The 19577-nt window shown below is 44.9% G+C and overlaps 1 protein-coding gene and 1 non-coding gene across 15 annotated transcripts in view; one reads left to right on the forward strand and one right to left on the reverse strand.

The window, feature by feature from the left end:
* Positions 1 to 19577, forward strand: part of LIMK2 (LIM domain kinase 2) — a 68206-nt gene that overhangs the window by 5261 nt on the left and 43368 nt on the right. For 11 of the 14 annotated variants that reach the window (XR_010156111.1, XR_001712634.3, XR_010156116.1 and 8 more), the window contains exon 2: positions 8290 to 8389. The exons of 1 other annotated variant lie outside the window; for it this stretch is intronic. Coding sequence is in view for 4 of the 13 variants with exons in the window: in XM_016938994.3 (XP_016794483.1) it covers positions 8290 to 8389 (100 nt within the window). In the remaining 9 variants the exon portion in view is untranslated. Of the gene's footprint in view, positions 1 to 8289; positions 8390 to 18167; positions 18189 to 18367; positions 18591 to 19577 lie in introns of those variants that run through there. 2 more of the 14 variants (XM_063808156.1, XM_063808157.1) reach the window with 2 other exon arrangements.
* On the reverse strand, positions 5316 to 5424 carry LOC112206795 (U6 spliceosomal RNA). The gene has a single exon (XR_002941266.1). It is a non-coding gene; the product is annotated as a U6 spliceosomal RNA (small nuclear RNA).

Here is a 19577-nt window from a genome sequence, read left to right on the forward strand (position 1 = left end):
GGAGACTAGACCTGTGGTCTAATCCCAGCTCAAACATTTATTAGCTGAGTATTTCAGTTTCCTCTTCCGTAAAATGAGAACAATAATAGTTCTTTAAGACTAGTCCTGATCTCATGGGATCTTTGTATTCAGTTAGCTCATACTTGCGTAGTGCTTAGGACATTGCCTGGCATAAAGTAGTTTTTTTCCTCTGTCATTGACAACTGGCAGAGAACTGCTGTATGAGAATATATCAATTGGTTAACCAGTTCTCTGATAAAGATATTTTTATAGGCCTTCCATAGATAGGAAAATGCCTACTCATTCACAGTTGAATGAACTTCTGGTTGGAAGTTGCAGTCTGGGTGGCCTGAAAGACATAAGAACCATCTGTCTCATTTGTCACTGCAGTGTATTTTGTTAATGTACTGAGCTTGCCTTGCCTGTAGCACCTGGTTTGTCCCTCTCTGACATGTTATTTCTGTGTATATCCATGTCCTTCACACCCCATGAGTACACACCAAGGGCCCCAGTAATTCCTGGCCTACTCTGTGCCTTGTACATGGGCACATAGAAAAAAGTTTGCTGAGTTTGTTTTGAAAACCTTCCCTTCAGATTTTAGAAGTTTCTGTATTCAGCTTAACCTTTTCCCCAGCCAACTTCCTAGATACACACGCAGGAAGGAAGAGAAGTTAGTCACAAATCGGTCCAACTAAGTGCCTGGCACCATGGGAGATATTTTCACATCTATTACATTATTTCTATTAATCCACTTGGTAATCCTGTAAAGCAGGTGGTATTATCCTCTTTTTAAAGATTAGGAGACAAGCTCAGAGAGGTCAAATAATTTGCCCAAGGACACAGAGGCAAACAGTGACAGATTCAGGTTTCAAACACACATATATTTACCCCTCACAAATTTTTCCAAATAAACCAAAGAAGGGAAGAAGAGAATAACAGCAAGAAGGAAACTTTCTGAGATACCTGTGTCTGTGCCTTAACCTGAAAAAGGAGAGGCCCTTGGTTTGGTGTCAGTCTCTCAGAGCTGGAAGAAATCACTTGATCCCTCCTTTTACAAAAGAACAATCTAAGGTTTAGAGAAGCTCAAAAGCTCTTTTAAAAGTCATCTAATCTTTTTTTTTCCTGAGACACTCCTTTTGGTAAAATTTGGTAAGCTACTGAGGAAGAAAACCCTTTGGGTTACAGGGAGAGTATCTAGAGGAATGTTAATCCTTACTGTTAGTCTTTTTGATAGTCACTTCATTAAAATGTGATCTTTTTCTCTTGGCTTTTCCCCAGCAGCTGCTGCCCTGCCCTTCTGCTTTCTGCTTTGTCCCAGAACAAGTGGGATTTATACACCTGACCCGCCAGTTCCCAAGGGGCCCAGGGGTTACCATACTTGTTTTATGCTGCACTGAATTGGCTGAGTTTTGTTCCTGGTTCTCATTGTCTGGTGGAACGTGAGAAGCTTCAAAGATTTTTTTAAATGAAAGGATAGGATGTTGATTTAAGCTAGGCATTAGAGTCTCATGAGCTCTCAGTGCTTGAGGATTTCTCACCATTTTGAAGCCTAAAAAGGACTCATTTGCAGAAACCAAGCTCTTAGACCAAATTTAAGGTGAACATTGTAGGGACTGCATTGGCTCTGAGCTGGGATACCAGGCCAAGCCCTTCCACTGAATAGCTGTGTGTTCTTGAGCAAGTCTCAACTTGTCTGAGGCTGCATAGGGTATTAAAAATATGACTGGCATGGTAGTCTCTGAGCATGGGTTTGAGTCCCTCCTGGACCATCTTTCAGTAGCTTTGTGATGGTTAGGCAAGTCTATTTTCCTTCTTTTTTTTTTTTTTGGCGCCTGCCCCAGTGGATTCACATTTGTTTGAGGGCCACATTGCTAATTAAGTTGGGAGAGAGAAGCATTCATAAAGTGAATGTAAAGTGAATGTATTTTATACCAAGATTGAAAAGGTCTTAAAGGTGAGAACCCCTATAATGAGACATTTGTTGCAGTGCTCACCTTACGTTGCACAGTTGCACTTATTAAAAGCAACAAATTCCAATAATAACTGAAAACACAGTTTTCTGTTTATTAAACACCTAATAAGGGTCCTTTATTGTTTGAGGGTACTGTGAACATTTACTTAAATCAAGCTCCTTTTCTGGACTCTTCTTTTTTTTATTTTATTTTTTGAGACAGAGTCTGGCTCTGTCGCCCAGACTGGAGCGCAGTGGCACGATCTCGGCTCACTGCAAGCTCTACCTCCCGGGTTCATGCCATTCTCCTGCTTCAGCCTCCCGAGTAGCTGGGACTACAGGCGCCCATCACCATGCCCGGCTAATTTTTTGTATTTTTTAGTAGAGATAGGGTTTCACCGTGTTAGCCAGGATGGCCTCGATCTCTTGACCTCGTGATCCACCCGCCTCGGCCTCCCAAAGTGCTGGGATTACAGGCGTGAGCCACCGCGCCCGGCCCTTTTCTGGACTCTTAACAATCAGTAGCCACTGTTGATAAGTCTGCAAATATGAGAGGTAAACACTATAGAGGGAGAGAATGAACAGCCTGGTACAATGAGATATTTTCTTAAGAAAGAACTTCCCAGGCTGACTGGACTTTGGATTGATCCTCCACTAGGCTTCACAGAAATCCCTAAGACTTTGCATTACAGTATTACATTTCTTTTACATTTCCTAGAATAAAGGTGGTAAGAGAATAGATCAATGAATTTTTAAGACTGTAAGAGAGCTAAAGAAGTCAAGAGTGTTCTCTTGAAGAGGGTCTGGGCGTAGGAGGCTGTGTGCTTTGGGTGAATATCTTTGCTCAGGTACTTCCTAACAGAAAAGCAGTGTGAATGCATAACAGGTAAACTGAGGCCAGGTTTATCCACATGAGACTACTCATAGGTAATCTGGGAGCCAGAACAGTTATTCCAGTGGAATCATCTGTGCTGACCTTTGGAACTTATCTTTGGAAATTGCTTTTATAGCTGGCAGTTGGATCCAAATTTTCAGTTGGGTTCACCACACAAAGGAATGTCTGTTTTGCACCAGGCCCAAGGTTAGGCCCTGGAGATAAGAACATAATAAAGATACAATTCTTACACCTTAGTTCTCTGAATGGGGTATGGGGGAGGAGAGTGGAGAGAGAGGGACTGAAGGAGAGAGAAACATATGCAGTGAACTGTAATTAAATAACAAATTATGTAAAATAGGTATAGACAAAATGAAACAAACACTGCCTGATTTTAGGGAACTTTAAAGAAAGGATAGAAATTTGATTAAGGGGCCGGGAGCAGTGGCTCACGCCTGTAATCCCAGCACTTTGGGAGGCCGAGGTGGGCAGACCACCTGAGGTTGGGAGTTTGAGACCAGCCTGACCAACATGGAGAAACTCCGTCTCTACTAAAAATACAAAATTAGCCGGGCGTGGTGGCGCATGCCCATAATCCCAGCTATACTCGGGAGGCTGAGGCAGGAGAATCACTTGAACTCGGGAGGCGGAGGTTGTGGTGAGCCGAGATTGTGCCATTGCACTCCAGCCTGGGCAACAAAAGCAAAACTCTGTTTCAAAAAAAAAAAATTTTTTTTTGATTAAGGGAAAAGATAGAGAAGCTTATACATAGAGAATAACTGGAGGTGTGAATGTCAGGATGCAAGTACATGAATAAAAGTGGCAGGAATAGAAAATAGGTCAAAATGTAACTAGAGCATTCTTTTGTAAGGAATGGTGAGAGAGAAGGGTCCTTTGGGACCACATTGTAAGGACCATTTGCTCTTTCAGTAATTGTTTATTGAAGGATTGTAGCAGACCAGGGGCCAGACATGGTTTGCTAGCCCTTTGGAGGTAGCAAAAGCCAACTTTAATGATGTGTGAGAAGTTTTTGTTCCTGCCCCAGGGCCTTCGCACATGTCCCCCCTCTCCAGTGTTAGCCTTCCTTCACCCCTTTTTTGCCCCGTTAATTTGTATTCATCCTTTAGAGCTCAGCTTGGAAATTACTTCCTCAAGGAATACTTTGCCCGCCCGCCCTTTTCCTAGTTATGAACTTGATATCTTCGTACCACTTGCCCCAATTATAAATAAATAATAATAATTATTATTATTTTTTGAGACAGAGTCTCGCTCTGTCGCCCAAGCTGGAATGCAGTGGCATGATCTTGGCTCACTGCAACCTCCGCCTACCAGGTTCAAGCAATTCTCTTGCCTCAGCCTCCTGAGTAGCTGGGACTACAGGCGCCCACCACCATGCCTGGCTAATTTTTGTATTTGTAGTAGAGACAAGGTTTCACCATATTGGCCAGGCTGGTCTCGAACTCCTGACCTTGTGATCCACCTGCCTCAGCCTCCCAAAGTGCTGGGATTACAGGCGTGAGCCACTGCGCCAGGCCCTCAATAAATAATTATATTATTGTTTAATATTTGCTTTGTGTTTAATCTCTCTCTTGTTTGCTCCTCTTTCCCCAACACAGTGTCAGATGCATAGTTGGCATGCAATAAATATTTGCTGAAAGAATGACTGAAGCGGGTCCATTGAATTTAGCAATAAGCAGTTACTGTTACTGTTGACCTTGGTGAGACAGTTTCAGAGAAATGGTGGGGGTGGAAGCCAGATTGCAGTGCATTATGCAGAAAGTGGGAAGTGAGGAAATGAGGGCAGTGATGTGTAGACAACTTTTTTTCTTTTTTCTTTTTTTTTGAGTTGGAGTTTCACTCTTGTTGCCCAGGCTGGAGTGCAATGGCGAGATCTCAGCTCACTGCAACCTCTGCCTCCCGGGTTCAAGCCATTCTCCTGCCTCAGCCTCCTGAGTAGCTGGGATTACAGGCATGCACCACCATGCCTGGCTAATTTTCTATTTTTGGTAGAGATGTGGTTTCTCCATGTTGGTCATGGCTGGTCTCAAACTCCCAACCTCAGGTGATCCACCCGCCTCAGCCTCCCAAAGTACTGGGATTACAGGCATGAGCCACTGTGCCCAGCCTCTTTTTTTTTTTTTTTGAGACAGAGTCTCGCTCTGTTGCCCAGGCGTGAGTGCAGTGGCGAGATTACTGCAACCTTCACCTCCTGGGTTCAAGCGATTCTCCTGCCTCAGCTTCCTGAGTAGCTGGGACTACAGGCGTGCACCACCATGCCCAGCCAATTTTTGTAGTTTTAGTAGAGGTGGGGTTTTACCATGTTGGCCAGGCTGGTCTCAAACTCCTGACCTCAAATGATCCACCCACCTTGGCCTCCCAAGACAACTTTTTCATACATGTGGCTGTGAAGGGGAGAAACAAGGGTGGTAGCTAGAGGAGAAAATGGGATCCAGTGGTTTGGTTTTTTTAAAAATTAGATTTTAAAACTAAATTAGATTTTAAAACTTAACGAGTTTGCATGTCATCCTTGCGCAGGGGCCATGCTAACCTTCCCTGTCTCAGTCCAATTTTAATGTATGTGCTGCTGAAGCGAGAGTACCAGAGGTTTTTTTGATGGCAGTGACTTGAACTTATTTAAAAGATAAGGAGGAGCCAGTGAGGGAGAGGGGTGCTGTAAAGATAACTAAAAGTGCACTTCTTCTAAGAAGTAAGGTGGAATGGGATCCAGAACAGGGGTGTCATACTGAGTAGCCCAGCCTTTGTTCTGTGGACACTGGGGAGTCTAACCCAGAGCTGAGATAGCTTGCAGTGTGAATGAGCCAGCTGAGTACAGTAGATAGGGAAAAGAAGCCAAAAATCTGAAGTAGGGCTGGGGTGAAGGACAGGGAAGGGCTAGAGAGACATTTGGAAAGTGAAACCAGGTGGATATGAGAGGAGAGAGTAGAGGGTCTTGATTTCGGGTCTTTCATGCTTAACCCAGAGCAGGTACTAAAGTAAGTGTTGATTGAATGTCTTTGGGTTTCTCAAGACTGGAGAAAGCAGGGCAAGCTCTGGAGGGTATGGCAATAACAAGTTATCTTGAATATCCTCATGGTGGAAAGTCCTGATCCTGTTTGAATTTTGGAAATAGAAATCATTCAGAGCCAAGAGATTGAATTGTTGAGTAAGTGGGTGGTCAGGTTACAGACTTAATTTTGGGTTAAAAAGTAAAAACAAGAAACAAGGTGTGGCTCTAAAATAATGAGATTTGCTGGGGGTGGGGCATGGCAGCTCATAAACTGACCCTGAAAGCTCTTACATGTAAGAGTTCCAAAAATATTTCCAAAACTTGGAAGATTCATTTGGATGTTTGTGTTCATTAAAATCTCTCACTAATTCATTGTCTTGTCCACTGTCCGTAACCCAACCTGGGATTGGTTTGAGTGAGTCTCTCAGACTTTCTACCTTGGAGTTTGTGAGAGTGATGGCATACTCTCTGACCACTGTCACCCTAAAACCAAAAAGGCCCCTCTTGACAAGGAGTCTGAGGATTTTAGACCCAGGAAGAATGAGTGATGGGCATATATATATCCTATTACTGAGGCATGAGAAGAGTGGAATGGGTGGGTTGAGGTGGTGTTTTAAGGCCTCTTGCCAGCTTGTTTAACTCTTCTCTGGGGAACGAGGGGGACAACTGTGTACACTGGCTGCTCCAGAATGATGTTGAGCAATCTTGAAGTGCCAGGAGCTGTGCTTTGTCTATTCATGGCCCCTGTGCCTGTGAAACAGGGTTCGGTGACTGTCACTGTGCCTGTGGCAGTCTGTAGTTACCCAGAGAGAACAAAGCTGCATACACAGAGCGCACAAGGGAGTCTTGTAACAACCTTGTCCTGCTTTCTAGGGCTGAGTCAGGTACCACAGCTTGATCTCAGCTGTCCTCTTTATTTCAAGAAGTTGACATCTGAGCCATACCAGGAGTATTGTATTTTGTTTGAGGCCTCTCTTTTTTGGAGGAACGTGGACCGACTCTGTGCTTTTGTCTGTGCTGGTCTCTGAGCTCACACAACCCTTCACCCTCCTTTCTCAGCCAGTGATAGGTAAGTCTTCCCTATCTTGCAAGGCTCAGCTCAAGTGTCAGCTTCCTCTACAAAGACTTTCCTGGTTCCCCTCATTGGAGTGAACAAGAGTTGACATGGTAGAATGGAAAGAGCAGAAGCTTTAGAATGAGCCAGACCTGAGTATGAATGCTAGATCCACCACTTAGCTAGTCAACCCTGCCCCCTGCCTCAAGTTTTAATTTTCCTATCCATTAAGTGAATATAATAATACCTGTGTCACAGGATTGTTTTGAGAATTAAATGAGATTAGGTCTATGAAAGCACCTAGCAGAGTCCTTGACATATAGGAGGCATTCATTAAATATTTGTTCTTCCCCTTTTATACCCATTACTTTTCTTTTTCTGAACTAAAATAGTACTTGGTTCTATCTCTGAAATAACATCCAAGTGAAAAATCAACAACATGAAAGAGCAGTTCTTTTCCAGTGGATTTGCTTCTTAAGGAGCAGAGATTATGTAATCTAACAGCCTCCAACATACAAAGAGCTTTGTATCTAGAACAGGGGTCCCCAGCCCCTGGACCGCCAACTGGTACGGGTCTGTAGCCTGTTAGGAACCAGGCTGCACAGCAGGAGGTGAGCGGCGGGCCAGTGAGCATTGCTGCCTGAGCTCTGCCTCCTGTCAGATCAGTGGTGGCATTAGATTCTCATAGGAGTGTGAACCCTATTGTGAACTGCACATGCAAGGGATCTGGGTTGCATGCTTCTTATGAGAATCTCACTAATGGCTGATGATCTGAGTTGGAACAGTTTGATACCAAAACCATCCCCCCGCCCCCCAACCCCCAGCCTAGGGTCCGTGGAAAAATTGGCCCCTGGTGCCAAAAAGGTTGAGGACTGCTGATCTAGAGGACCAATTTATTCAATATTGGTTGAATAAATGAGCTCTTGGATTAGGTGTTGGAAAAATCTGAAAAACCAGGGCTTTTGAGGAATAGGAAAAGGCAGTAACATGTTTAACCCAGAGAGAAGTTTCTGGCTGTTGGCTGGGAATAGTCATAGGAAGGGCTGACACTGAAAAGAAGGAGATTGTGTTCGTTTCTTCTTCTCAGAGCTATAAGCAAAGGCTGAAAGTTCTAGAAAAAGGCAAGTTTTGTTTCAGTAGAAAAAAGGATAATCAGAACCATTTTTAGAAAATGGAATGAGACTACTTTTGAGGCCATGAGTTCCTTGTCCCTGGAGAGATGAGCAGAGGTTGGACAAGTGCTTACCAGAGATCTTGTGGAGGCAGAAACTGCATCTAGCAGAGCATTGGCCTAACCCTTTCAAATGAGATGCTGTTAACTCAGTCTTATTCTACATGGTAGGAATCCTGTCCCTTTGCCTCCTGCTACTTTGGGCCTCTCAACCTCTTGGTTTTGTGTGCAGGTGAAGATGTCTGGAGGTGTCCAGGCTGTGGGGACCACATTGCTCCAAGCCAGATATGGTACAGGACTGTCAACGAAACCTGGCACGGCTCTTGCTTCCGGTAGGTGGGCCTATCCTCCCGTCTTTACCAGTGTACTATGGGCCAAGCACTATTTCATGTTCTGATGGAAAACACAGAAACAAGCTTCTGAGTTGAGAATTTCAATCTTAGGGTGGGGAAAGGAATGTACCAAGGAAGAGCTCATGACCAAACCTCAAGTGTGGCCCCCTGAACCCAGGTTAAATTGGAAGAGCCATAAATGGGCCAACTGGAGGCAGGGTGGGGGGATGAGAGGAGCCCTTTCCAGGGTTGTCCCATATCCCTCACTTTATGGGTGAGGAAACTGAGGCCCAGGAAGAGTGACTTTCCTGTGGCTGCACTACAGATTATGCAGGTACTTCAAGAGTTGTTTGTATTTTTATTTTATTTTATTTTATTTTATGAGAGGGATTCTTGCTGTTGCCCAGGCTGGAGTGCAGTGGTGCGATCTCGGCTCACTGCAACCTCTGCCTGCTGGGTTCAAGTGATTTTTCTGCCTTAGCTTCCTGAGTAGCTGAGATTACAGGCACCTGCCACCATGCGCAGCTAATTTTTGTATTTTAGTGGAGACGGGGGTTTCAACATGTTGGTCAGGCTGGTCTTGAACTCCTGACCTCAAATGATGTACCCACCTCGACCTCCCAAAGTGCTGGAATTACAGGCGTGAACCACTGCGCCCAGCCAAGAGTTGTTTTTAGTGTGGTTGGCAGAGCCAGCTCTTCCTCACCACAGGATGCCTCCCTAGGTTCCTACTTTTTGTTACTAGCTTTATTATAGCTATATTATTATTATTATTATTATTATTATTATTATTATTATTATTGAGACAGAGTCTCGCTCTGTCGCCCAGGCTGGTGTACAGTGGTGCCATCCCGGCTCACTGCAACCTCTGCCTCCCGAGTTCAAGCAGTTCTCCTGCCTCAGCCCCCCGAGTAGGTGGGACTACAGGCGCCTGCCACCACACCCGGCTAATTTTTGTATTTTTAGTAGAGACGGGGTTTCACCTTGTTGACCAGGCTGGTCTCGAGCTCCTGACCTCAGGTAAGTGCTAGAATCACAGGCGTGAACCACTGCGCCCAGCCAAGAGTTGTTTTTAGTGTGGTTGGCAGAGCCAACTTTTCCTCACCACAGGTTGCCTCCCTAGGTTCCTACTTTTTGTTACTAGCTTTATTATAGCTACATTATTATTATTATTGTTATTATTATTGAGACAGAGTCTCGCTCTGTCGCCCAGGCTGGTATACAGTGATGTGATCTTGGCTCACTGCAACCTCTGCCCCCCGAGTTCAAGCAATTCTCCTGCTTCAGCCCCCCCTAGTAGGTGGGACTCCAGGCACCTGCCACCACGCCCAGCTAATTTTTGTATTTTTAGTAGAGGCAGGGTTTCACCTTGTTGGCCAGGCTGGTGTCAAACTCCTGACCTCAGGTGATCCACCTGCCTCGGCCTCCCAAAATGCTGGGATTACAGGCATGAGCCACCGCGCCCTGCCTATAGCTACATTATTTTTGTAGGCAGCTCAGTTCCTTAAAAATTATACAGACTTCAAATCAGATTTGTTCCTGCTGTCTGAGGCTCAGTTTCTTCATCTGGAAAATGGATGGTAATAATCTTGTTGAGATTGAATGAAATAATATATGCAGTGTATCCAGTACATGGTAGACACCCAGTGAATGGTTATTCCTTCCTCCCATCGGATTGGAATTCTCAAGGTTGGGAACTTGTCTTTGTATTCTTCACAATGTAAAATAGTTGAAATTTGTTGGTGGAAAGAAGAGCAGTCCACTCCAGAGGCTGGATGGGCATGCCTGGCCCCCAGGGTCTGAAGTGGTAGGGCTGTGCTTATATCCTGAGAATGAGATAGACTAGGCAGGCACCTTGTGCTGTAGATTCCAGCTCCTGCACATAGCTCTTGTTGTAAAACATCCCTGTGCTTATACCAAGTAATTGAGTTGACCTTTAAACACTTGCCTCTTCCCTGGGAACCATATAGGGGATTGGCCTGGAGACGTCTGGCCTCTGGAAGAGTTGGAGAGCAACCATCATTATTATCCTTTCCTTTCAGCTATAACTCAGAGCTCTCAAGTCTTTTCTGTGGATCTTATTGCCTTGGTTCTTGCCCCTTTTACTCCCAGGGAAGTTGATTCTGTCTTTTCTGTTCCATTTAGTATGACAGGAGCAGAGAATGTCAGAGCTGTAAGGGACCTTATAATTAAAGCCTTTGGCTGGTCCTTTCATTTTATAGCTGGGACTAATAAGTAACGTCAAAACCCAATGAGTTCACAGATTGGGTCTCGCCTTGGCATGTAACCCATATGTTCATATTTGTTCTTGCTGTTTTCCTATGTGTATGAATATTTTCTATCCAAAATAAGCAGGACAGGGTAGAGCAAGTTAATCTTTGGAATTTCTGGATTCTCCTAGAGCTAAAAAACTTCAGAACTAGAAGAAACCACCCACTATATGGTATAACCCATTCATATCACAGATGAGGCCTGAAACCAAAAAGACTTGCTCAGGCCATGGATGACAAGAGCTGGCCCTAGCACTGAACTCTTGGGTCATTTGTAGGTCTAGTCAGATGCTAGCTTGTTAGCTCTGTGCGTGTGTGTGTGTGTGTGTGTGTGTGTGTGTGTGAGATAGAGACAGAAAGATAACATATGTACACAAATACATAAAGAGGAAGTAGACACGTTAGCATGGTAGATAAGAGTACAGGCAGGCCAGGCATGGTGGCTCACGCCTGTAATCCCAGCACTTTGAGAGGCCAAGGCAGGTGGATCACCTGAGGTCAGGAATTCGAGACCAGCCTGACCAACATGGTGAAACCCCATCTCTACTAAATACAGAAAAAAATTAGCTTGGCATGGTGGCACATGCCTGTAATCCCAGCTACTTGGGAAGCTGAAGCAGGAGAATCGCTTGAATCCGGGAAGCGGAAGTTGCAGTGAGCCGAGATTGTGCCATTACACTCTAGCCTGGGCAACAAGAGGGAAACTCCATCGCAAAAAAACAACCACCACCAAGAGTACAGGCTATGGAGTGAGACTATGGTTTTAAATCCTGGCTTTGCAATTTATTAACTAGCCTTAAGTGACTTCCCTGAGCTTCAGGCACCAATCTGTAAAATGAGGATAAGAATATTACTCATGCCACATGGTTGTTAGGGAGGATTAAATGTGATAACCTATATAAAGTGGCTAGCATAGCGTCTGACATATAGAAAACCCTTAATAGGGCCGGACGTGGTGGCTTATGCCTGTAATCCTAGCACTCTGGGAGGCCGAGGCAGAAGGATCGCTTGAGCCCATGAGCCCAGGAGTTTGAGACCAGCCTGGCCAACATGGCAAAACTCCACCTCTACAAAAAATACAAAAATATTAGCCAGGCGTGATGGCACACACCTGTAGTCCCAGCTACTTGGGAGGCTGAGGAGCGATGATTACCTGAGCCCAGGGATATCAAGGCTGTAGTGAGCTGCGATCATGCCACTGTACTCCATCCAGCTGGGGGACAGAGTGAAACCCCTGTCTCAAAACAAAACAAATGAAAAAAAAAACCCTTAATAATCAGTAACTGTCACTTTATATTATGTTGTGAGTGTGTGTCTATATACACCTATATGTATACATTTCTCTTATTACACATTCATTGGTGATCTGATGTGGAGCCCCAGGGATTAAGGGCAACTTTGAACTACCCTGACACAATCAAGCCAAATATCATTCCCGTGGAGGAAGTAGAGTATCTAGGTTCTGTCTCCTAGTTGCAGCTTTACCTTGAGGACAGAGACTCTAATCCAGCTGTGCTGAAGGAGCACATCTCCTGACTTCTGAGCTTTCCCCTGGTAAATTCAAACTGGATGTCACGGCGCCCTCAGATAGAGCCTGGTAATTTGCCCTAGGGAGAGTGACTGTCTTTTGGATCTAATTTGACTTTTGCCCCAGTTGGAGGAAAATCTTCAGGGCTAGGAAGGATTGTATTTGTCTGACCCCAGAGATAACCTGGGTTTTGAGGAACATGGGGCATCAACCTGAATGGTCTTGTAAGATCTCTCCCACGCCAGCTTGCCAGTGTTTCTCTGATGAATTTAGAGTACCTGAGTAGTGCAGGCCTGCTGGGAGGAGGACTCTCCCTCTGTGCTACTCAGAGAAATTCATTCTTCAAGGCCCCCTTCCAGCCTTGCTCTTACCCAGCTGGGCTACAGTTACAATAAAGGAAATGACTTTTCTTCTCCCCTTCCCCCAGTACCTTTGTTTTCCTAGTCACAGGGTGGGGCTGGATATTGAATGGAGAAATTGCTGGGGTCCATCCTAAACTCCTCCCCTCATCTCTCCCTTACATTACCCCATTCTCCTGTCTGCAGCCACATCCATAATCCTGCCTCTGTTAGCCTTCCGACAGACCCTCAGGTGCCCAGGACAACAGGAAGCTAGCTTAAAGCTGGAACCTCAGACTGTGCAATGGAGGCCAGTGACAAAACTGAAAGTAGCTCTGTCAGTAATTGTGCTGGTGCGATTAGGCAGCTGGCCAGAATCTTTTGGATCTCCTGGACATATGGCTGACTAGTCCTCCCAAGCCTTCCCAACAGGCCTCTTTTTTTTCCTTTTTTTCTTTTCTTTTTTTTCTTTCTTTTTTTTTTTTTTTTTTTTAGGCTAGTGAAGTGAAATTGTGGGAGTGGAAAAGGAACAAAGAAATCGGTAACTGGTAGTGATCAATTACTTGTAAACACTATTGTACTTGGACCAGCCCAATAGGCCTTTTTTAAAACTCTGAGTACCTCTCTTTCCTTTCCTTGAGCAGTGCCATTAATTCTGTATCTGGGGCAATCCTTTCTGATGTTCTCTGGACCTGGCTCTCTCTCCTTAGGAGAGGCCAGGAGAGTAGCCAGAGAGCATGTCATTTGTAACTGAGGTTAAAGTGTGGAGCTATGAATGGTGACCTGGCCTCTTGGCATGTTAGCAAGCCAGAGGACCTTGACAACTTTTTTGATGATTGTCCGTTCACCCTGATCAAAGGTGTTTGGCTTAGGAGGAGGGAAGAAAAGCTACCTCTATTAGTCTTGATGGCCCCAGCGTGGGTCTCTATTGCTTGACCTGGTTCCTAGCAGCATTATCAGAAGGAAAATCCACCGCTCTTAAGGCTCCTGGGAACTTTCAGGACTTCCTTTCTCAGGATTGCAAACATAAGACTATTTGAGCTTTCACTTTTGAAAAGCGGTTACTAATACCTATACTCTGGGAAAGGGCTAATGCAGATAGAAGACTGTGGTCACTGCATCAGGCAACAGACCATTTCCGCTAAATTTAGTGACTCCAGGAAGGCCAGTGAAGAAATAACACACATAGCAACCAGAGACTGTGTTGTAATATGTTGGCTGACAGCAGGGTACTTTCTGTGATGCTGAAAGCCACATTCATTTTCTCTCCCCTCATCCCCATCTAAGCAAGCCTGGTAGAATCATAATTACAGTAATAGGTACCACTTATTGAGTACTCTGTGCCAGACACCCTCCTGAGCATACGACATGCATAGCACATTTAATCCTTACAATGACTTAATAAAATGTAGTACTAGTCTTACCTACTTCGAGAATAGGGAAATGGAGGTTACTTGTTTAAAGTCACAGAGCTAATAGGTAGCATAGCTGGGATTTGAACTCAGGCATTCTTACTCCTTGCCTGCAAGAGTCTCTTGGCATTCTTGAATGCAAGCATATTTCTTAACCTCACTGAGGCTCAGTTTCCTCTTCTATAATATGGGGTAAAGAGCCCTCACCCTGCCTGCCACACACTGGTAGTGTCAGATAACATTGAAGGGTGTTAGTTTAAAGGCTTCATGGACTCTATAATGTCAACAAAAGTGCTGTTAACTTTCTTCTGGGTCTCAGGCTCCTGATGTAGAGTCAGTGGAGCAACCCTGCCATCTGCTGTTATGCTGTTGATGTTGCTGCCACACTTACTAACCTAAACCTTTGATTCTGGCTGTGGCCTTCTCCAGAAGGTGTTTACTCATTTGTCCAGTTTATCTTTTAGGAAACAGCCAGCCCGTAGATCATTAAGGCTGGCTATTGGACAGGGGGCTGGGGCCTGCCTGACAGAGGAAGGAAGGGCAGACATCTGGTTCTTCCTCTGCCCCTACAAGAGACTCCAGCCTGACCACAGAGTGGTACTCCTAGGATGTAGCAGCAGCATATGAGCTTGAATGTGCCTTAATCCTGCTCTTTACTTTGAGAAGAGAGAACCAAGGACCCACAGATGTTTCACAGCTTCTATAGGAGGCAGAGGTAGAAAAATGGAGAGAGATGAGGCCAGAGATAGATAACTGATATTAATTAAATGTTGTATTAAGAACCTCACTTAGATTATCTGATTCAATCCTCATAATAACCCTGCAACCCCCACCTTTTTTTGAGACAGGGTCTTGCTCTGTTGTCCAGGCTATAGTGCACTGGTACAATTATAGTTCACTGCAGCGTCAACCTCCTGAGCTCAAGCAATCCTCCCACCTCAGCCTTGCAGGCAGCTTGGACTACAGGCATGCCACCATACCTTGCCATTTTTTTTTTTATTTTAAGTAGAGACAAGGTCTTATTAATACTGCGTTGCCCAGGCTGGTCTTGAACTCCTGAGCTCAAGCGATCCTCCTGCCCCAGCCTCCCAAAGTGCTTGGGATTACGGGAGTAAGCCACTGTGCCTGGCCAGTGCAACCCCCATTTTATACTAAAACAGGAAGGCCCAGAAAGGTTTGGAGTAACTTGTCCAGGGTCACACAGATGATATTTGAACTCAGGTCTCCCTGGCTCCCAAGAGAGTCTGCTTTCCACTAGGACTCCCAGGAGAAAAAAAAAAAAAACAAAAACAGTAGACTTGGAGACAGAAAATCTGATTTGAGTCTTAGTTGAGCTAGGCTAACTGTGTAACTGTGGGCAAGTTCCTTAGCCCCTGTGAGCCTCAGTTTCTTATCTGTAAAATGTCATAAAAGAAATCCATCTCATGGAGTAGTTGTGATGATCAAGGACTCTGAAAACATTAGAATGGTTTAATGTGAAGGATTAGCAGCAGCACATGGCAGCATTGTGCATCTTATATTAACTATCCAAATATATCAAGCGTCATTTGCTATATATAAAAGGCATCAAATTAGGCACTGTGGGGGATATGGAGTTGGCATACTAGCCTGGCCTCTTAATTAATTCATTAATTAGCTTATTTATTTTTGAGATAGGTCTTGCTCTATTGCCCAGGCTGGAGTGCAGTGGCATGATGATAGCTTACTATAGCCTCAATCTCCCAGGCTTAAACAATCCTCCTGAGTAGCTGGGACTACAGGCACACACTACCATGCCCAGTTAATTTTTTTTTAATTTTTTGTAGAGACAGGGTCTTGCTCTGTTGCCCAGGCTGGTCTCAAACTCCTGGGCTCGAGATCCTCCCACGTGGGCCTCACAAAGTGTTGGGATTACAGGTATGAGCCACGGCACCTGGCCTGGTCTCTTAACTGGTTCCCTAAGACAGCTGGAAATAGAGAATGTCATGGAGCATTCCTAACCATGGGCTCCAGCCTGGCTTTCATTCATTTTCTCCCCTGAAACAACATTCCTTTAGTAATATTCCAAATAACAGCTTCATCAGTCTGTCTACCGACCACTCTTCAGGCTTCATCTTATATGACCTCCCAAACTGCACTAAGGGTTGTATTAGAGAAAAGTGGATAAAGTTCGGAGTCAGGCTGCTTGAGCTTAAATGCCAGCTTCACTTACCAGCCACCTGACCATGAGTCAGCTGCTTAACCATTCTTTGCCACAGTTTCCTTGTCTATGAAAAGGGAAATGGCTCCCACCTCAAAAAGTTGTTAACATTAAATTCAATCATGTATTCGAAGTCCTGAGCAGAATGTCTGGCCATGACTAGGACTTAACAGATGTTAGCATTTATTATTAGTATCTGTCAGTCTTGAAATGTTCTCTTCCCTTGGCTTTCATGACATTCCATACTCTCCTGGTTTTCTCTTACCTCTCTGGTAATACCTGTTTGCTTACCCTTCTTTGTCCAGCTCTGGGATGTTACCATTTCTTCAGGCGTGCTGTTTTCTCCTTAGGCAGTCTTACACACGCTCATGACTTCCTTCCATTGTCCTCCACACACTGATGACCCTAAAATCAGTATCTCCAGCCTAAACCTTTCCACTGAGTTCTACACCCATATGTTGTACTATCAACCTGGCTTGTCCATTTGAGTGTCTTCCAGGCACTTCAGACTCTCTTCTCTAGACTTTGCTGGACTTTCATTCTTCCCCCTAAAACTGGCTCCTCTTCCACTGAAACATGTATGTCATTGAGAGGCACCACCATCCACCCAGTGCCTAAGCCAGAAACCTAGGAATCCTTGATACCTGTTCTCTCTCATCCTGCATATCCAAGCCTATCAATTTTATCTCTAAATTATATTTTGGTAGATTTACTTCTTTGCTTTTCTCCTACCACCACCCTGCTCCAAGCTACCACCATCTCACCTGGATGTCTGCAATAGCCTCATCTCCCACAGCCACTCTGCACCCCCCAATCTGTTCTCTATAGAGCAGTTGGAAGGAGTGATTTTTGTTGTTTGTTTTGTTTTGTTTTAGACAGAGTCTCACTCTGTTCCCCAGGCTGGAGTGCAGTGGCACAATTTCGGCTCACTGCAACTTCTGCCTCCCGGGTTTAAGCAATTCTCCTGCCTCAGCCTCCCAAGTAGCTGGGATTAAGGCACCGGCCCCCATACCCGGCTAATTTTTATATTTTTAGTAGAGATGGGGTTTTGCCATGTTGGCCAAGCTAGTCTCGAACTCCTGACCTCAAGTGATCCACCTGCCTCGGCCTCCCAAAGTGCTGGGATTACAGGTGTGAGCCACTGCACCTGGCTGGAAGGAGTGATCTTAAAAAAAAAAAAAAAACAAAAAAACTTGACTATGTCACTCTGTGTTGTCTCTCCTACCTTGTATACTTCCACAACTTCCCAGTGTTCTTGGATAAAGACCAAAATCCTTAACTTGGCCAGGCGCGGTGGCTCACACCTATCATCTCAGCACTTTGGGAGGCCGAGGCAGGCAGATCATGAAGTCAAGAGATCGAGACCATCCTGGCCAACATGGTGAAACCCCATCTCTACTAAAAATACAAAAATTAGCTGGGCGTGGTGGCGTGTGCCTGTAGTCCCAGCTACTTGGGAGGCTGAGGCAGGAGAATCACTTGAACCTGGGAGGCAGAGGTTGCAGTGAGCCCAGATCACGCCACTGCACTCCAGCCTGGTGACAGAGTAAGACTCCATCTCAAAAAAAAAAAAAAAAAAATTCCTTAATTTGGCCTACAGTAGAGCCCTCCGTAATGTGGCCTCTCTCCACATCTCCACAACCTCCTGCTCCCTGCACTTCAGCCTCACCTCTCTTCTGGACAGGCCCTCCTTCTGACAAGGGCTTTGTTCATTCTGCTCCCTCTGCCTGGAATGCCCCCTTACTCTTTTCACTTAACTCCTGCTTATCGTTTAGATCTTTACCTGGATGGCTCAGAGAAATATAGAAGTAATTCCTCACCCTGAAAAATAGGTTAGGTCCCTGTTTTATATTTTCATAGACCTTTCCTTTGAGGCTTTTTTAAAAAAAGTAGTTTTAATCTCACATTTATTCATGTGATCATCTCCTTAATGATATCTTAAGACCTCTAATAGAACAATTTGGTCATGGACTGTGGGGTTTTTGCCCCTCATTGTGTCATCACTGAGCATATTGTTGGCATAGGAGGGATATTTGTTGAATGAATTGCTAGAGGTGGCCAAGAGATATGATGTAAGTCAGGCTTTTCCCTGCCCTTCCCCTTCCCCTTCCCCACATCCTTCCTATAGCAGCCACCGTGGCTGCAGTTACTGTAAATGGCAAGACGGAATCAGTTCCGGACATTGGGTTGTTTTAGAAAATTGCCTGCAAGTGTCAGGGTGATAAGTTAAAGCTTTGTCTTTTGCCCTCAGAGGAGCTATCCCATAGTGAGTAGAAGCCAGAGAAGCTGACCCCAGGAGTCCTTCTTTCCAGCAGCAGGTCTTGAGCTGCACTTCTCTGTAGCTACAATCCAGGCAGGAACAAGCCCTAGGTACCTCCGGAGAGGAGGGCAAGAGAGGAAGAATGAGTTCAGCTACTCTAGCCACCAAACTGATTATGAATTGCCCTGAAATCTGAAAAATTTCAATTCCAATCGTAAGTTTGTTTTGTTTCATTTTGTTTTCTTAAATTGTATATTTGAAAGATGGCATTAACTAAAGATATATATTCAATATAGAGTGGAAAAAATGGAATACTTGCATAGTATCTTTTACTTATAGGTGATTTATGATGGGGAGTGGGGTGGATAGGTTGGCAGTTCCCCCAAGAACTTGGAAATGAAGTTTGTCCTCTGTGAGTTGAACTAATTAGATCCACAAGTAATGAAAGCAGTATTGTGTTGTAGTTAAGAGCACACTCTAGAACCAGATTGCTTAGTTTCAAATCCTGGTTCTGCCTTTTATTATCTGTGTACTTTGGGCAAGTTACTTGCCCTTTGTGTGCTTCATTTTTCTCATCTAGAAAATGGAGAGGCCAGGCGTAGTGGCTCATGCCTATAATCCCAGCACTTTGGGAGGCCGAGGCGGGCAGATCACCTGAGGTCAGAAGTTCAAGACCAGCCTGGCCAACATGGTGAAACCCTGTCTCTACAAAAATACAAAAATTAGCCAGGCATGATGGCGGGTGCCTGTAATCCCAGCTACCCAGGAGCCTGAGGCGGGAGAAACACTTGAACCTGGAAGGCAGAGGTTGTAGTGAGCCAGGATTGCACCACTGCACTCCAGCCTGGGTGACAAGAGCTAGACTCAGTCTAAAAAAAAAAAAACAAACTGGAGATACAGGCTGGGTGCAGGGCTTACACTTATAATATCAGCACTTTGGGAGGCCTAGGCGGGAGGATTGCTTGAACTCAGGAGTTTCAAGATCAGTCTGGGTAACAGAGCAAGACCTCATCCCCACAAAAAATCAAAAATTTAGCCAGGCATGGTGGCTCATGCCTGTGGTCCCAGCTACTCAGGAGGCTGAGGCGAGAGGATCGCCTGAGCCCAGGAGGTTGAGGCTGCAGTGAACCATGACTGCACCACTACATGCCAGCCTGGATGACAGAGCAAGACCCTATCTCAAAAAAAAAAAAAGAAAGAA

The sequence above is a fragment of the Pan troglodytes genome, chromosome 23 (genome assembly GCF_028858775.2).
Source record: "Pan troglodytes isolate AG18354 chromosome 23, NHGRI_mPanTro3-v2.0_pri, whole genome shotgun sequence".
Lineage (NCBI taxonomy): Eukaryota > Metazoa > Chordata > Mammalia > Primates > Hominidae > Pan > Pan troglodytes.